The sequence below is a fragment of the Colossoma macropomum genome, unplaced genomic scaffold (assembly GCF_904425465.1).
Source record: "Colossoma macropomum unplaced genomic scaffold, Colossoma_macropomum, whole genome shotgun sequence".
Classification (NCBI taxonomy): domain Eukaryota; kingdom Metazoa; phylum Chordata; class Actinopteri; order Characiformes; family Serrasalmidae; genus Colossoma; species Colossoma macropomum.
Genome location: NW_023494806.1, coordinates 19,302,033 through 19,318,659, shown reverse-complemented (window position 1 = coordinate 19,318,659; position 16,627 = coordinate 19,302,033). Strand labels below are relative to the sequence as shown.

At 39.0% G+C, this 16,627-nt stretch overlaps 1 protein-coding gene across 1 annotated transcript in view; it reads left to right on the top strand.

The window, feature by feature from the left end:
* The first annotated feature begins 2,404 nt into the window (after positions 1 to 2,404).
* Positions 2,405 to 16,627, top strand: part of ank1a (ankyrin 1, erythrocytic a) — a 136,523-nt gene continuing 122,300 nt past the window's right edge. Inside the window, exon 1 of the mRNA XM_036599212.1 lies at positions 2,405 to 2,689. Coding sequence (XP_036455105.1) covers positions 2,552 to 2,689 — 138 coding nt within the window. The 5' untranslated portion in view covers positions 2,405 to 2,551. The remainder of the gene's footprint in view (positions 2,690 to 16,627) is intronic.

Genomic DNA, 16,627 nt, shown 5'->3' with positions numbered 1-16,627 from the left:
CAAATTATGTCTGTATTTGGTACATAAGCCCATAAAACTATCATAAGTGGACCTCAGGGAAGAAAGTATAATACCTTTAATGTCATATTTTGTCAGACTGTGTTGTTCCTGCGACATTAAGCTAAAGAATGCCACTTGAGTTCTACGGATGCAACAACCTTGATCAATGACTATTCACACTGCTTTTCTCCCTGACAGTAAATATTGAGATACGATGCAATGCCCTGCCTCAACTGATGCAGTGAGAAATATGGAATTTGAAACAGATGCTGGCAGCTATGATATGGGCACTTTAAGTCCTGTCAGTGCAACGTTGGCCATGAAAATGCACAAAAACCTGTCTCTCTCAGGGGCAATGTCTGGCCTATTATAATTGCTTTAAAGGTTGCTGCAATTCATATATTCAAAACAGCACACATAAAGGGTGCCCTGAATGTTCATAGTGGCTATTTGTGGTGAAAGATTACAACTTCAGCTACTACTACAAATAATATTTTACATGGGATACATTTCAAAGACAGAAGTATTTACATCTGCAGGGGTAAATAAATTTATTTTATTTTTTCCCAGCATTTTACTTTTTTTAGAAGCTGCAGCGCATGGCATGCTTAATACCCACACAACATTACCATTAGTGAATCAAGCACATTCAAGCACTATTGCCTGTGACGCTATTGAACGCACTCATTATGGTGCATTTTTCCATTCATCATTTACACTCCTCTTGTTTTTCCTTTAGCTCGGCTCCCTTATCGTCTGTTTCTAAAATTGCAAACAGACTGAGTAAGAGAGAGCTACAGAGAAAGGGAAAGAGAGAGAGAGAGCTGTTAAAGTGTTTTTGCCCGCATCAGCAGCAATGCAGAGGGAGGACAGTGAAACACAGAGAGACAGAGAGAGCCCTGGAGACATACATAGCAATAAGACAGAAGAGATGCAGGCTTTATCTGCTTCATACACACAGTGGACTCTGCCAGAGATGGAAAACAAAAGAAGCTGCCTCTTTCTTGGCTGTCCTGAAGGAACCCGATGCAGGCAGAAGCAGGCGAGAGAGAGGCAGAGAAAGAGAAGTGGAAGAAGGAGAGGGAGAGGAGGGGGAGAAAGAGACAGAAAGAGAGAGTAAGAGTTAAGCCTGTTAGACACAGTGGCAGGCAATAAGATGACATGTTATCACTATTGAGATAAATCACGTTCTGATCTCCTGAGAAACAAGTGCATACTAAGAGCAAAAAACTGCATAGCAGCTGACTGGATGTCAGTCCACTATGCAATTATTTAATTCATTTATTTTTACCAGTTGTTGACTTCTCCTCATGTTCCATCTTAAATTGTTTATTTTTATAGATAAATAAAAATAAAATAACTTTTAACTTTTCAAAGCTTTTTAAAACATTGCACTACTACTAAAATTTGTTCACAAACCTCTGGAAAAATACTGCAAAATATATGCATATTGCTGCGTCTCATCCTCCACTCTTGAATCAGTGATATGAACCCTAACATGTATATGCTGCAACAACAGACCTCATGGGTCCTGATCACTGCGTCTGGGGTGAGGAGAATGGAGCAGTACAGTAGGATGGAATGAGGCAGTACTCCTTCCCCTGGCTTAGAAAACTGCCTGCTGCATCCAAGCATAACAAGCAGTGTGAACTGACCTCCCCAAAAGATCTTATGAGACTGATAATAACACTGAGATTCACTAGCCGGTCAATAACTGGTAAGCATCCCATTGATTACAGACAGCATTCAGCATTAGCATTCATTGGTAGTTTCTTAATGTTTTCATCCGATTTAACTGGCCCGCGCACGTTGGCAGTTCTGGAGAACGGCGGCAAAGTGAGAAACAGCGCGCAGCGGAAAGCCTGCATTGTTCGTCTCGTGTCTGTACATCGACCGTTGATTCTTTGCGCAATACCAAAAGAGACGAGAGAGAGGAGGGACAGACGCTGGCTGTGCTGCGGCAGCATTCCGCTCACTAAACGGCTCGTGGATAGTGAAGGCTAGGTCGATTCAGTTTAGGGAGCCGGTTCATCTGAACTGTGCGATTCGAACGTCCGATCGGAAACGCACAACGTAATAGAAAACCTCAGAGGATTCAGTGAGGTTGTTCGTATTTTACTGTGTACGATTGTATTGTGATAATATATACGACACGAACGTATATAAATAAAACGGTTCGAGGTTTCAAAAGAATCGATTCGTTCACGAGTTGGACATCGTTACTCGTGGGTCTGCCTGCCTGAGAAATCCCTGCAGCGTAGCTTGCAGAAGAGTACGAGAGAGAGAGAGAGAGAGAGAGAGAGAGAGAGAGGGGGGGAGAGAGAGAGAGAGAGAGAGAGAGAGAGAGAGAGAGAGAGAGAGAGAGAGAGAGAGAGAGAGAGAGAGAGCAGGAGGAGGAGGGTGAGCAGGCTCATTCCGGCGCTGCGTAAAAGCGACGCTGCTGCGCTCTCGGGTGGCAAAAAAAACCTTCACCAGCATTAGACCCAGCACTCCGCCGAGTCTTTCCCTTTAGTAGCAAGAGCAAACACGAGCTGGCCAAAACGGCGGCGCCATGGCACAAGCCGCGAAACACCTGCGCAAGAACAAGGATTTAGAGGCTCAAGCGGAGCAGGAGAGGAAAGAGAAGGAGGAGAAGAAGGAGGAGGAGAGGGCGAAGAGGAGGAGCCGCTCGCGGGACAAGAAGCGCAAGGTAAGGAGGGGGTAGGGAAATGAAAAAGTCGGGGGAGATGGAACGAGGGAAGGGAAGAGCAGTAGGAAAACGAGGAAAGAGGCATTGCCCCCTACCTTTCTGTCTTGAGTCAAGGTGTTGGGACACGGGGGAAAATCGCACCTGCTGCAAACACACTCTGCTGCACGTGAGGCGCAAGGAGGAAAAGTACAGCCTAACGAGGATGCATGCTTAGATCAGACAGCTTTTTAGATCTCATGCAAGCGCAGCTCATAAGCGTAGGTCACGAACCAGGTGATGGGGCAGTTGTCTCTAAATGTGGTCTACAAATAAAGTCTACTAATGAGACCATGTATGAGTGCATGGCGTCTGCTGCTGTTTCTAGAGAGCTTGTTCATCATTGTGCTGTTGAGCGGTCCTGTGGTGGCTTTGGCAGATCGGGCCGTGATCCCCCTTTTCCCCTGGAAAACACTGCAGAGTGTTCTATTACAGCAGCTCACCGTGAGGGTGGCTGAATGCGTGTATCTGCGGTGGGATACCCATCGATAATCTCTCTCTCTCTCTCTCTCTCTCTCTCTATCTCTCTCTCTCTCTGTCTCTCTCTCTCTCTCTCTCTCTCTCTCTGTCTCTCTCTCTCTCTGATTTCTCCATTAATGACGAATTCGTTGTTCTGAACCAAAGGCAACCACGAAACGGTGATACTTTGAATTTATATCTACATGTGAGACAAGTCAGGAGTACGTTGCTGAATAAAAGCTTGAAATGTTGAATCATGATAATTGTCTCTGCTCAGTTATTTACGTGCTGTCAATTGAACTTTATAGAGATATTGTAGAGTATTTTTATAGAGTATTTTAAGTGTAGCATTATTTGATCATGTTAGCCAGTTTGTCTGACTGATTATCTTTCTGGTCTACTTGTTAGCCTCTCCGGACTGTCTGTCTGTCTGTCTGTGTGTCTGTCTAGCCATTGAAGGACTGTCGTTTTGTCCTTGTGTCTTCCTGTACATATATAAAAATGTATGTATGTATGTATGTATGTATGATGTATGTATGTATCTATCTATCTATCTATCTATCTATCTACCTATCTATCTACCTATCTATCTATCTATCTATCTATCTATCTATCTATCTATCTATCTATCTATCCCTCTGCTGGCTTAACTGCTTGGGTCAAATCCACACTAGATCTGCCCTATTGAGTTTTCAGTTATTTTTCAGGTGATTTTTTTTTTACTTAGCTCTTTGGAGTTATACGTAAATGTGTTTGTATTTTTGTCTTGCTTTGTTTAATGTTTATCTATTCTTAAAAAACAGCATAAAAATAGTTAATTGCTAACTATTGAGCTTCTCATCATTTGAGGAAGGGTCGCTATGATTTGACAATATATGATCGAGCAATCAATTTTAGTTCAGAAAAAGACATATATTTGAATATAACACATATATTTTAATGAACCAGTCATTGATGGTTTGACTTTAAAATTTCATGCTAAAGTTCTGTGTGCTACTCTGCACACAGATCACAGGTCTCATGTTGAGACACCAGTAGATTGACTGAAGTAAAGATGTTAACACAGTGGAATGGAACCATGCTGAACTGCATTCTATATCTTGGCCCAGTTCACCTTCATTAAAAGCAAGACATTTATTTAGATGAAGTTCATCTTAAAAATTTACTTATAAAGCCATGTTTCTTAAATACACTATTAATTAAAGTGTCTCAGTGAAGCCTTCTGACTCAGTAAAATGCATGCATACACACACATTTCCCTTTGAGTTTTTTGTTTTAAATGCTTAAGAGACTTTTATAGGCTCTCAAGTGTTTCACTTATGCCTTTATACTCCATACCTTACTCTACACATATTTGACAAAGGTCAAAATCTGAACAGCTACCACTTTATGTTGTGTTCAACAGACTGTTGACTTGGTTAACAGAGTGTTTTACTGCCTCACGATAGCAAATTTGAGAGAATTCACAGCAAATAAGGAGTTTAGGAATGGGGCGGAATTGAGGACATAGTATTTTCTATGACTTTGTGTGAATGAAATTTGAAGAAATCACTTACTTTTGTTGTAATTTCAACAAACTTATCACAACATTGGGCTGTTTTCCCCCCATTTTTAGTGGTGCATGGCTATTGACTATTTGAATTTTCTTACATACGCAGAGTACAGATTTAGTTAGGTTCAGTGTTAAGACAGCATAGGCTCTGTGCTTTATTTGGTTCCATTGGTCGGATGCTGAGCCAGCACGTTCTCTTTCTCTTTTCCTGCCTCCTTAGGAGCATGATTTATGTGTTGTGCGATGAGGAGTTATGTCTTAGTGTCTCCCTCGAACAAAACATCTTCACCATCTATTTCTCACCTTCTCTACTATTGTCTCTTAAACAAGTTCATGAAATTTTTACATCGTGCTACATGTAATCTGATGTATAATTGCAGTACAAATGCACTATATGTTTGCACAATTTATGCAACCATGGCAATATTTTTTCACATTGTGTTCCCAGACAGTGCGTATTTGAAGTACATTGACTTGCCAGTTTATTAGGTCGGCATACATTTTACCTACACTCCCTGGCCATTTTATCATGTACACCTACCACGTAGGTGCTCAGTATCAAGCATGGCATCTTTGGTACAAAGTGCACCTTTTTGGTAGGTGTATCTGGTAGGTGAATTGGACTGTATGGTAAGCATATCTGGTAGGTGTATTGGACTATATTGCAGAGACAGTGGTAAATCACCACTGGAAATTCCCATTAGTCATGGCTTATGCTTAATCAGGGTCTGCAAAACTGGCCCTAGGTGTTCAAAAGAATTCTGGCTTATTCAGAGTTATTCAGTAGCACTGCACAGCTGCTATTATTTTGTGTACTATTTACACTTGCTTGTATGCCAGTCAATGCAGTTTCCCTTAAGCCAAAGTCAAAATTTTCCAGTTGTTTAAGAGGTAAGGGACTTTTCTTTTGGACGGTCCTCACATTTGGCTTCAGTTAAGCTTATTTGTTTATCTTACAGTCTCGTATAGCAGCAGACATTAATTTTAGTCCAGTCTAGCTTTTCAATTTTTACTTACAGGTTGGTTTGGTTGACTTTTCCAGTTGTCTATGTGGAACAAAACATTGAGGCAGATGTCTGTCTGGCCTGTGGTTCACTGATTTGGATGGGAATCTTGATAGCACAAAGTGGTGACATGCGCAGGCATGAATAAGAAGTCAAAAACAAAGACTTAATAATATTTTCCTGAATGTTTGCAGATCAGAGTGCATTAGTTCAAGAAACATATAACCTGTGACGGAATGGTGGAAAAGCACCAGAAAAAAGATATTACCACCTTTTAAAAGTACAATAAAACGTGCTCAGAAATTAAAATATACATAATATACATAATTCTTAATTGCATTTAGACCGTCAAGTGTGATGTATGAATAACATCTATTGTACGTTTATAATGTGAAGCTAATTTAAGCTTTCTGTAGTTGAACCTTTAAACCATTGTATGTTGTTTTTTTATTGAATGTATGTTTTTGGAAAGGCCCATATCTTTATTTTTCTTGTGTTTTCCTTTTTTCCTTCTGGTCCATTATATGAACATTTATGAGGTTTATGTACCAAAAACAGTCATGTTCTGTTTTCCAATGTCTCTTTATCCCTTACAATTAAAAATGGCTGTTTTTGTTACTGTGCTCAAAAAGCAGTCCAGACTGGGGCATAAATGGTAGGTTTTGAAACTTGAAATGTTCTGAATCAGAATCACTTTATTTGCTAAATGTACAGAGTATATAGGAATTTAACATGGTAGGACAACTCAAGAGCATATCAGACATGCAAACTATATAGGGCAAGTTTATGATGCATGATGCATCAAACAACTTATTTCAAAAATGTGAGAAAAAATCCGTTATATGGACCATTTTAGTACAGCGTAGGCTATTGAAGTGGAAGGATTGGCAGCACTTCCAGAAAACCATGACAAGTCCTGATAAATTACATCACATAGTTCATCACCACTTGTCTGTGATAATTTCACTGTCTTGGACTAGGCACACAGGAAATGATTACTGATTAATAATAAGGCATGTAGCAGTACGGAATAGCAAATCAATTTATTTTACGGTCTGAACATCCTTCATTACCAGTAATGAACAACTGCATTCAGAATTATGAAAACCACTGTCTAGTGGCAATTAATAATTTTCCACAGTAACACCACAGGTGTTAGACGATAAAAAAATGCAAAGCACATTCATAAAGTCTTAATTCAGAATGATATGACCTCCATGTCAAGCTTTTTCATTAAAAGTGTTGCTGAATCCTCAATGGTGTCTTGTTTGAAAAAGCAAGAAAAGACATGGGTCATACTGGACAGTGAAGTGCAAGTGAAGTTCTTTATTGTCATATGCACAAAAAAGTGAGTTTCACTATACAAGAACATTCTTAGTGCCTTGTTAGTGCCATTGATAAAGTACTGATATACTGTATTATTCGGTGCAAACAAACATACTAGTAGTATGGAAATGCAAACCTACAAAATAATAATGGAAAAATACAATACTCTACAGTGTGTACAAATGAGCAGAAGCAGTTCTAAACAGTAATCTGTTCCAGTGAGCTGGTAAAGGAATGGTTAAACAGAGGGTGCTAATGGAGTGAAAGGAAGTGGTACATAACCATGTACAAGTCTGACTGCCACTTAGCCTAGTGGTCCTTGATTTCACACTGTGATACAATCTTGTGATCTTAATCTTGTGACACAGATTAAGAATCGAATATTTCTGCTGTTATTCCAATCAAGGTGTGAAAGACAGAGGTTCATGGGGGGCCTAATGGTATTTTGCACACTGACCCTAATCAAAAGCACACATAGATCACATAGATCAAATAATTACTGTTGGTTTCTGCAGGGTATGATTTGTGGTTGGTATAGTGTAGTGGGTAACATCTACGCTGTAGACTGGGGTTCAAATCAAATCAAATCAAATCAGATTTATTGTCACATCACAAGAGTACAGGGACACAGGTGAGTGAAAAACTTGAGTGCGAGTTCCACAAATTATGCAGAGAACAGTATTTACACATAGATAAACAAAACTATAGATAGGATAGAAGAATAGATAAAACCAATTTAACTAAAATATATACATATAATCTTACACAATAACTTAAAAATAATAATATTGCACCGAGACATATAATATTGCACTGGGAATGTAGGGTGGGTGTAATCAACTATATACTATATATAGTAATGGATATTACAATGCTATGTGGATGTGCAAATAATCACACTAGGTGTGGAGGTAGAAGATGGTACAGTAGGTGGCAGAGTATTTAGTAAAGTGCAAGGTACAGGAAGTTAAGTGGAAGCGCAGGGGGAGAGTATTGTCTTTGGATAGGTATTCAAAGTCCAGCTATGCAAGTAAAGTGCGGGAGTACAGTGGGTGCACGTACGTGTAATGGGAAGGGTTGGGCTGGGCAGAGCAGTGATTACTGGCTGTTCAATAGCCTGGCGGTTCAATCCCTGGCTTGGGCAAGCACCCTACACTATAGCAATAAGAGTCATTGGGCAAGACTCCTAACACTGCCTTGACCTACCGCTCTGGATAAGAGTGTCTGATAAATGCTGTAAACATTGAATGTAAATCTAATGCTTGTTGTGCTGAACTTGCTGCTGTTGTTTACTTTTACTATATCAGGTATCCAGACCCTATCTCTTTCTAAAACAAGCCTAAAGGCTCAAACTTGAATGGCATTATTATGTCTCGCACCAGCACGTGACAGTATGTGGATGGCCACATCCTAGTACACTGCATTGCTGACAAGCAGCTACTATGTGCATATACATCACCAGCTTCACCAAAGGAAATTACACTTCATGTGTCTGAGAGAAGCCAATCAATTTATGGCTTACTGGCTTCTCAGTATGGGGTGGAATTATACACTTTGCTTTTCTTATATTGACTTGGCAACAGAATGAGAGACATACAATCTTAAGAAAAATTTTTTGTTCTTTTGTATAATTTTCTCTTCTTTGCAGAACACACTGGGATATGGATGCTGAACTGAGATGCTTTCACTGTAATATGGTGTTTGGGTTATTGTGTATAAGACTGAAAATGATAGTTAAAGGGGCAATGGGCCAAAATGAAAACTTTAACCATCACTGCATCTGTCGTAAATTTGCCTACTCGCCTCTTGCAGTGGTGCAATAATAGTTTGGAGAGTGACATTTACTGGTTTAAAGATTAGGAAAACCACCTTCACATGACATATCTTAAAGGTGAGAGGAAATTTACAAAAATATAATATCTACATCGATGCACTTCTTTATCACCATGGAAGGGTTCCCAATTGTTTTCTGATGTATGCTGGGTATTGTAAGAGAACACTGTGGAATGAAAACATGTGCTACAGAACATTGCATAACATGACAAATAACATTTTAGAAGTCACTTTTAGCCTGGAATGCCCTTTTAAGTGCGTTCTTGTCATGTGCTTACCTTCTAAGTCAGTCGTTCTCAAACTAGTCCTTACAGTGTTGCAAATTAGTTTGGAGCAAAAATCTGGACCATCCCTGAGGATTGACTTAAGAACTACTTTTCTGTGTTTCTTCTTAGTCTTCAAATGCAACAACATTCACCAAGTATTATTCTCCACAAAGAGGTCTGTTAGGCAGCGGAAATGGATTTTTGCTGTTGGTCTGTTCAACCTAAAATCTCTACTAGAAAGGCATAAATGTGTATTTACTGGATGCTGTTAATAAGCTCAAGTCTGCTCAGTGTCTCTAGAGGAGTCATGCAGTGTTAATCCTGGTTACAGGATGCAGCTAACTGCAGAGTTAGCAGCAGTCCATCCATTTTTTTTTCCAGTCCAGCTAAATGAAGTTAGATCCATTTCCACTTCATTGGTGCAGCTATTCGCAGCTCCCTCTGCTCACCTGTCAGACAGGTCTGCATTAGGCTGCTGTTTTATTTCCTAATATTGTCACTCTGTCACTCTGCCTGTGGCCCTGAGGGACCTCTGTGTATGAATGACTCAGCAGAATGCAGCACCGTAAAACTCACTCATATTTATAGCCTGTTGTAGAGCTTGCTTGAACTCTGCAATTCAGAACTCATTTAGTTGAGTGAATGTATGTGTCTGTGTATGTGTGAGTGTGAGTGAAGATAGAGAGAGAAAGAGAGAGTTAGAAGGACTTAAAAGAGAGAAATAAATGACAGAGAGTGTGTAGTGTGGGTATATGCAGTGTGAACACATGAAGTGGGCTGAAGCAAAGGGTCATTTTCTGAGAATTTAAGAAATCCGTCAGTCAATAAAAATACTGCTGTTATTATTTCCTCCCCTTAAATGTACATATACACACATATATAGAACTTATTTAAGGATAACAATTACAATTCTGAAAAAGCACCAAACATGATTTATACAATTAAAGGGTCCTTTTTATGGGAAACCAAATGCTGTCAGTTTTTTAAAATAAAGAGTTTGATGTAGCTTCTAAACAATGTTTTTCAAAAAGTTTTGGAACAAAACTGCAAAACAGCTGTTTTGAATTGTTTTTATAATGCTGCAAGAACAAATGCATTTTCATATCTATGCCTTTTCAGCCTACAATGGATCAGCCCACTAGACTGCATTTTACATAGATCATAGATCACTCTTAAAGGTGCAGAAAAAGTCTATCCTATTGGTTGGAAATCAATCATGCCATAATTAAGTATGACGGAAATATGACGGAATAAAGGAAAACGTAGTGTAGCGTCCTGCTACCGGCTTTGGTCATCGACATGCTGCAGCACGGCTGGAGGCCAGAGGCGGTGTGGCAAAACACAACAACGGCGTAGTAGGTCAAGGCGAGCTGGAGCTTCAACATACAGAAGCAGCAGCCTTGTGTGTGGTGTGCTGGGTGTAAGAGAAAGCGGAAGAAGGAACGCCACCGTGAGGAGATCCTCTGCGCTGGGGAGGAGGATGCAGCCCCAAGGGAGGACTGGCGGCGCACATGGCCAAGAGCATGTGCCCTTGGATGTGTGCATTTACTGGGGCAGCGGACATTCTGTGGCCCATCCTGCGGAGAGGTTGCGTCTCAGGGCTTAGTTCTCCGTCCTGCATTCGATGCTCGGCCATGCCCCCTTCTCCACAGATCTTAAAACACATTTTCAGTTAATTCAAGGGGAGCTTTTAAAAAAATAAATAAAATAAAAATTTACATTTATTTCATGCAGTTACTGAATAATTTGCCTTACGATTTGGTCATGTAAATTCAGATGGAAAAACCAAAATATACCCTGGTCAATAAGAGGTTAAAAATGTGTTGTTTGTCATATTCTGTGCTGGGTTAAGGGGTAGTGGTGCAGTGTTCATGCCTACTGTACTCATGTAGAGTTACATGGCTATTGATGACCTGCCTGCTATCCTGACTGTTCAGATGGCTGAGAAACCGATCCTCCTTGCTGATATGGTCAATCCAAAAGCATTTGTTTGAAGTGCTAGGTTTCCCACGTCTGTTTTTTCTAAGCTGACGCCCCAGTAGAATATGGACCCGAATATGGACTCCAGAATATGGAGTTGATCTAACAGAGCATCTCTAGTTCTGCTTGTTTGCTGTAGCCATAAATGAGAATGGAATAGCCCTAAGCAGCCCTCTGAACTACACAAAGGTGTAGATATGCTATTTGCTTATTTAGAAAGTAAATCTTGACTCTGTGCTAAAAGCAGGGATATGCAGACTGTTGTTAACCCTTTTAACTTTAAGGATAATTTACTATTATTATTTAAAAATTATTAGCATACTAATTCATTATCTAAAGCTGTTAATGAATGAGAGGCATATTGTAATGAAAATGAGGCGAACAAGTCCACACTAGCATTCCTTTATTATTGGCCACATGAAAATTTTTAGGGAAAGCATTCTGATAAAGATAGACCCAATTTTACATTTTTTTAAAATACTCTATAAGAAACACAGATAACTGTTGTTTGCATGTCCCAGCTTTTAGCACCAGGTCATGCTTTACTTTTTAAATTAAGATTGTGATGTTTTTGCACAGTCCAAACAGATCTTACCTGTAAATGTGAAAACATCTCTTTTTTCCTGCTTCTCCCACTCAGGTCAGCCTCAGCCCAAACGTGCTAATCCTTCTTCAGGATTTTTAATCTGATTGCCCTTACATAATTTCCTGCAGCACAAATACAGAGATCAGAGATCTGATTGAAATAGATCCACACTGAGGTCAATCTAACAAGGCAGGATAAAGGGGGGAGGGTAAGATCTATAATTCTTCAAGTGGTCAGCACTTTGTAACAACATTTGCTCATATATCCTCTGCTTAACCACTGTGCAGTGTAATAAGTTGGATAAAGTTACAGTAACTCTCTTCGTCTCAATGATTAGATCAATTACTTTAGGACTATAGTTAAGTAGAAATGTAGAAATGTAGAAGTTACTCTTTTCAACTTAATCCTCATCCAAGTTCCTGAGTTGTATTTGAGACCTATGCCATTTTCAAGACTCATGATCTTGTTTTTTGGCTAGGTCTACTTTTGAACTTATCATGTTCTTGAGTAGTAAATACTAGAGGTGCACCTGTCATGAATGTTCATGGCCAATTCTGATTCCTTTAAAGCCAACTGGCTGATATCAGATTTCTTTAGCCATTTTTATTAGCCTTTTTCAAAAAGCTGAAGCACAACCTGAAATACACTAGCACATTTCTAAATGTGACAAAGTAGACAAAGTTGCAACAAAATACAATGTGGGAAAACAAGTATTCAGCCACTTTTGTTTTTGTTATTAAATATACTTTCAGTGCATATATCCACTTGAAATTTACATACATTTTGTGGACTTTTGACTCTATACTTATACTTATATATAACAAAGTATTAACAAAGGGTTAACAAAGTATGCAGAGAAACAGATGGACTACAGTCTGTAATTGTAGAACTACAAAGTGCACCTGTATAGTAGGTGGAGGTGATAAAATGGACAATGAGAAACAAGGAGGTGTATGAACTACACATATATACATACGTATGTATTTATAAGCATAAACCAAAGTTATGTTTAAAAAAATAACACTACTTTATTGCAAAGCCGTTGTTGGCTATTACAGCTTTGAGACATCTATAAGGATGTTAGTAAGGAGTAAGTCATTTTTTTTGCAGAATTTTTGTTCAATTTTGGCCAATTTATCTTGGCAAATAGTCTTCAATTTCCTAAGGTTATGATGGTATCTCTGATGGACTTATTTCAAAATGTGTAATTTCAAAATCCTCCATAAATGTCCATTGTGATTCAAGAGGAGAGATAAGACAGGTCATACAAGCACCTTGACCTTCCTTTTTTAGAAACCAGTCTTGAGTTATTTTAGCTGCATATTTGGGGTCATTGTCTTGTTGAAACATCCAGCTTCTCCGATATATTGCTCCAATCATGTTTCCTTCAATGATGTGTAATGCTCCAGTACCATATGCAGAGAAGCAGCCCCATATCTTGATGTTCCATCTTCGTACTTTACTATCAGCATGATGTTCTTGAAATCATCTACACAAACCTTCTTTCTCCAAATACGACAAGCTGAATTATGCAATGATTGCAGTGCAGTTCATTGATTATTATTCTCTGTGTAACTGTGGTTCCTGCTATTTTTCCCAGTCATCATGCAATGCCTTTTAAGTGACTGGTGGCTTTTGTCTTACTTTCCTTATCATTAGTCTGAGAGCATGGTATGAACTTTTGCCTGTTGCACCTGTCCAGGGACTATTAGTTGTGGTTCCGTGAACTTTGCCTATTGAACCAAATGTACTGACAAGAATGTTTAAGGTCTTTGCTATGGCTCTGCAGCCTTTTCCATTCTAGCGTTGTTTAATAATGTCCCTGAGAACTTTAGGAAACTCTTTCATTTTCATCATGATTGCTACTTGTGGTGTAAAAGCTTCCTAACCAATGGTAACACCTTTTATAATAACACCAGGTGCAATTTGCTTGTGAATATATTTTTTGCTGCATTCATATCTATTCATATCTTGAGTTCTTTGTATGTAACCTTTACATATGCTTATGAATATATAGTTTTTGTTTATATATAAGTACTTTGTTTATATTTATAAGTACTTTTCACTTTGTATAAGAACAAAGTCAAAAGAGTTTATGTGTAAATTAGAAGTGAATGTGTGCATTGGAAGTATATTGAATAACAAAAAAACTGAAATTTTAAATTCTTAAATGAAAAACTTAACATGAAATTAAGTTAAGTACTGCATCAAAAGATGAGAATTATGCATAATTAGCAGTCTATATGACAGTCTATCATTATTATGATAAATTACACCACAGTAAGCTTTTTTGAGTATATACCATGGATATCTATCATCAGTACTTAAAAATACTCATCAACTGCATATTTCATTCATATTTCAATTTTACAGGTGCTCCCAAATAGCATAGTCAGTGTTGAATTGAAAAGGTACAGCATCTCTGAGGACCTGGTCTTGGTCTCATGCTCTCCCAACTCAGTCCTGGTCTCACTTTAGTCTGCCCTTTATGTCTATGACACTAAACTGTTTTGATGTGATGTCTTTGACAGTTGCTCTCCAACAGTTTGTCTCATCCTCAGGGTCTTAGTTTTCACTCTGTCAACATGTAGATGGATACTTAGAAAGACTACATTACAAATGCAGTCTTCCTTTGTGTCACTATTATTTGCATCAAATAACTCATTTTGAAACATGCTGTATTATTATATTAATGAATTTTATTTTAATTATTTGAATAATTACTGTACTAGGACACCCATTGTAGAAATATATTGTAATTCATTAATATACATCAGCTCAATTTACCGTGCTAGTTAGAATGAAAGTGCTGATTGAGCTCCAGTTTTTTGTTTGTCCTAAATAAATGCAATTGCATCAACAAAGGGCTGTTACTAGTTTAGCCTTGTTGTTCAGGAGTCTTATTTTTGCTCCATTTGAAATAAGTCGGTCCCAATCCTTTCCCCATAATAAAGAGTCAAACAGCTTTAAACCAGTAGTCCCATCCAGCGGGGTGTGTTTATTTGTATTTAAGAAGAGGAAGGACTGGGGTATTTTCAGCGAAGTCAGCTTGCAAGCATGATTAGAGATTACGATGCTGAAGTAAAGTGCTTTTGCTCGTAGTGATGTGAAATCTTTATGTTAAAGCAGCTAAATGAAGCATCATTTAACTCAACCAAGTTAAGAGGAGGAGTTCTTGTAGTTGCCGTGGTAACAGATACCCTGAGCCTTATTGTTTGACTCCACCCTACCTCATTTAGTCTGTTTTTAAGAAAGGGTTTTTAGTACTCTGTTCCAAGTTTTACAATTATTCCTGCTCCAGTGGATATGTGTTATATTCCCCTGTCATTTATACACATCATATATATCTCACACAATCACTATGCATGTGGATTATTCAGGAAGATCTCAAACTGACAATCTGAAAAATCTGGGTTATCGTCTTTTAGCTTCATTGCTTATTCATTCATTTGTCTTCCATACAATTCATATAGGAACTATTCTCCATTACCCTAGCCAGACTTTAGGATTAATATCCACCAAACACAGGATTCTCTTGAGTCCTCAGCATCACTCTAAGAGAATAAGACCTTTGGATCTACACTCTTACAGTTAAAGTCCACTGCTAATTAAAAAGTCAGATTCAGATTTCCGATTGGTAAAGGTCTTTGTACAAGTGTCTAAATTTCTCAATAAAGTGAGCAAAGTAAACTGCTTGTCATGACATATTACATTTTCCATGGAAGGTGTTTGACTTAAGCCTAAAATCAAGTCTGTCCAATAGGAAAAGAGCTGAGGGACATTCCCAAAGGACAATCCACATCTGTGGGCTTAAATTATCTGCCTAATTGAGAAATCCTGTTTTGTGAAATACCCTCTGGTCTTTAGTATTCCTTTAGTAGTGTGTATGGGCTCATAATTATGCTGTAAAATTACTTATTCCTTGGCACCTGTATGATCACGTAGACCAATCATCATATCACTATGAGTTCATCACCATGTTAACCGTTGGCAACCGTGGGTTCAAGACATTGTTTGGCTTGTTCCAAAGGGCCAAATGCAACTGATACATTTAACAGATATAAGACTATTTCCTTGGTCTCCTCTGTGCTGTGCTCTGTGTGGTGCTTGCTGCAACCTTTCCTGTCCTCCTGACTCTTTGCTGCAGCAAAAAACATCATAGGAAATAAGCAGAGCCAAGTATTAAAGCTGAGAGCGGCTGTGGGATTTAGCCCTCATTCATTAATTTATATAGCAATTCAGCACAATATCAAAGAGAGAGAGAGAGAGAGAGATGGTCTTTCTTTAGCTAATGCAGTAATGCTAAGGAGCATCCATCCATCCATCCATCCATCATCTAAACCGCTTATCCTTCTGGGTCGCGGTGGGGTGCTGGAGCCTATCCCAGCTGTCATTGGGCGGAAGGCAGGATACACCCTGGACAGGTCGCCAGTCCATCGCAGGGCAGACAGACAGACAGACAAACACATTCACACATACACATTCACACCTAGGGGCAATTCAGCATGTCCAATTGGCCTGACTGCATGTTTTTGGACTGTGGGAGGAAACCGGAGTACCCGGAGGAAACCCACACAGACACGGGGAGAACATGCAAACTCCACACAGAAATGATCCTGGTCACCCGGCCGGGAATCGAACCCAGGCCATTCTTGCTGTGAGGCGACAGCGCTACCCACTGCGCCACCGTGCCGCCCGCTAAGGAGCATACAAAAGCCAAATACCATAGATTTCATTCTTAACAATTAACACTGATTTTGCTAAATTTCTGCAAACTTGAATTGTTAAGATGTAAAGTCTTTCAGAGTGGTTTGATGTGAAATGTGCCATTCTAGAGAATCTCGAGTTAGAATATGTCTAAAATAAATTGGAATAAAGAAATTGTGGAGAAACATT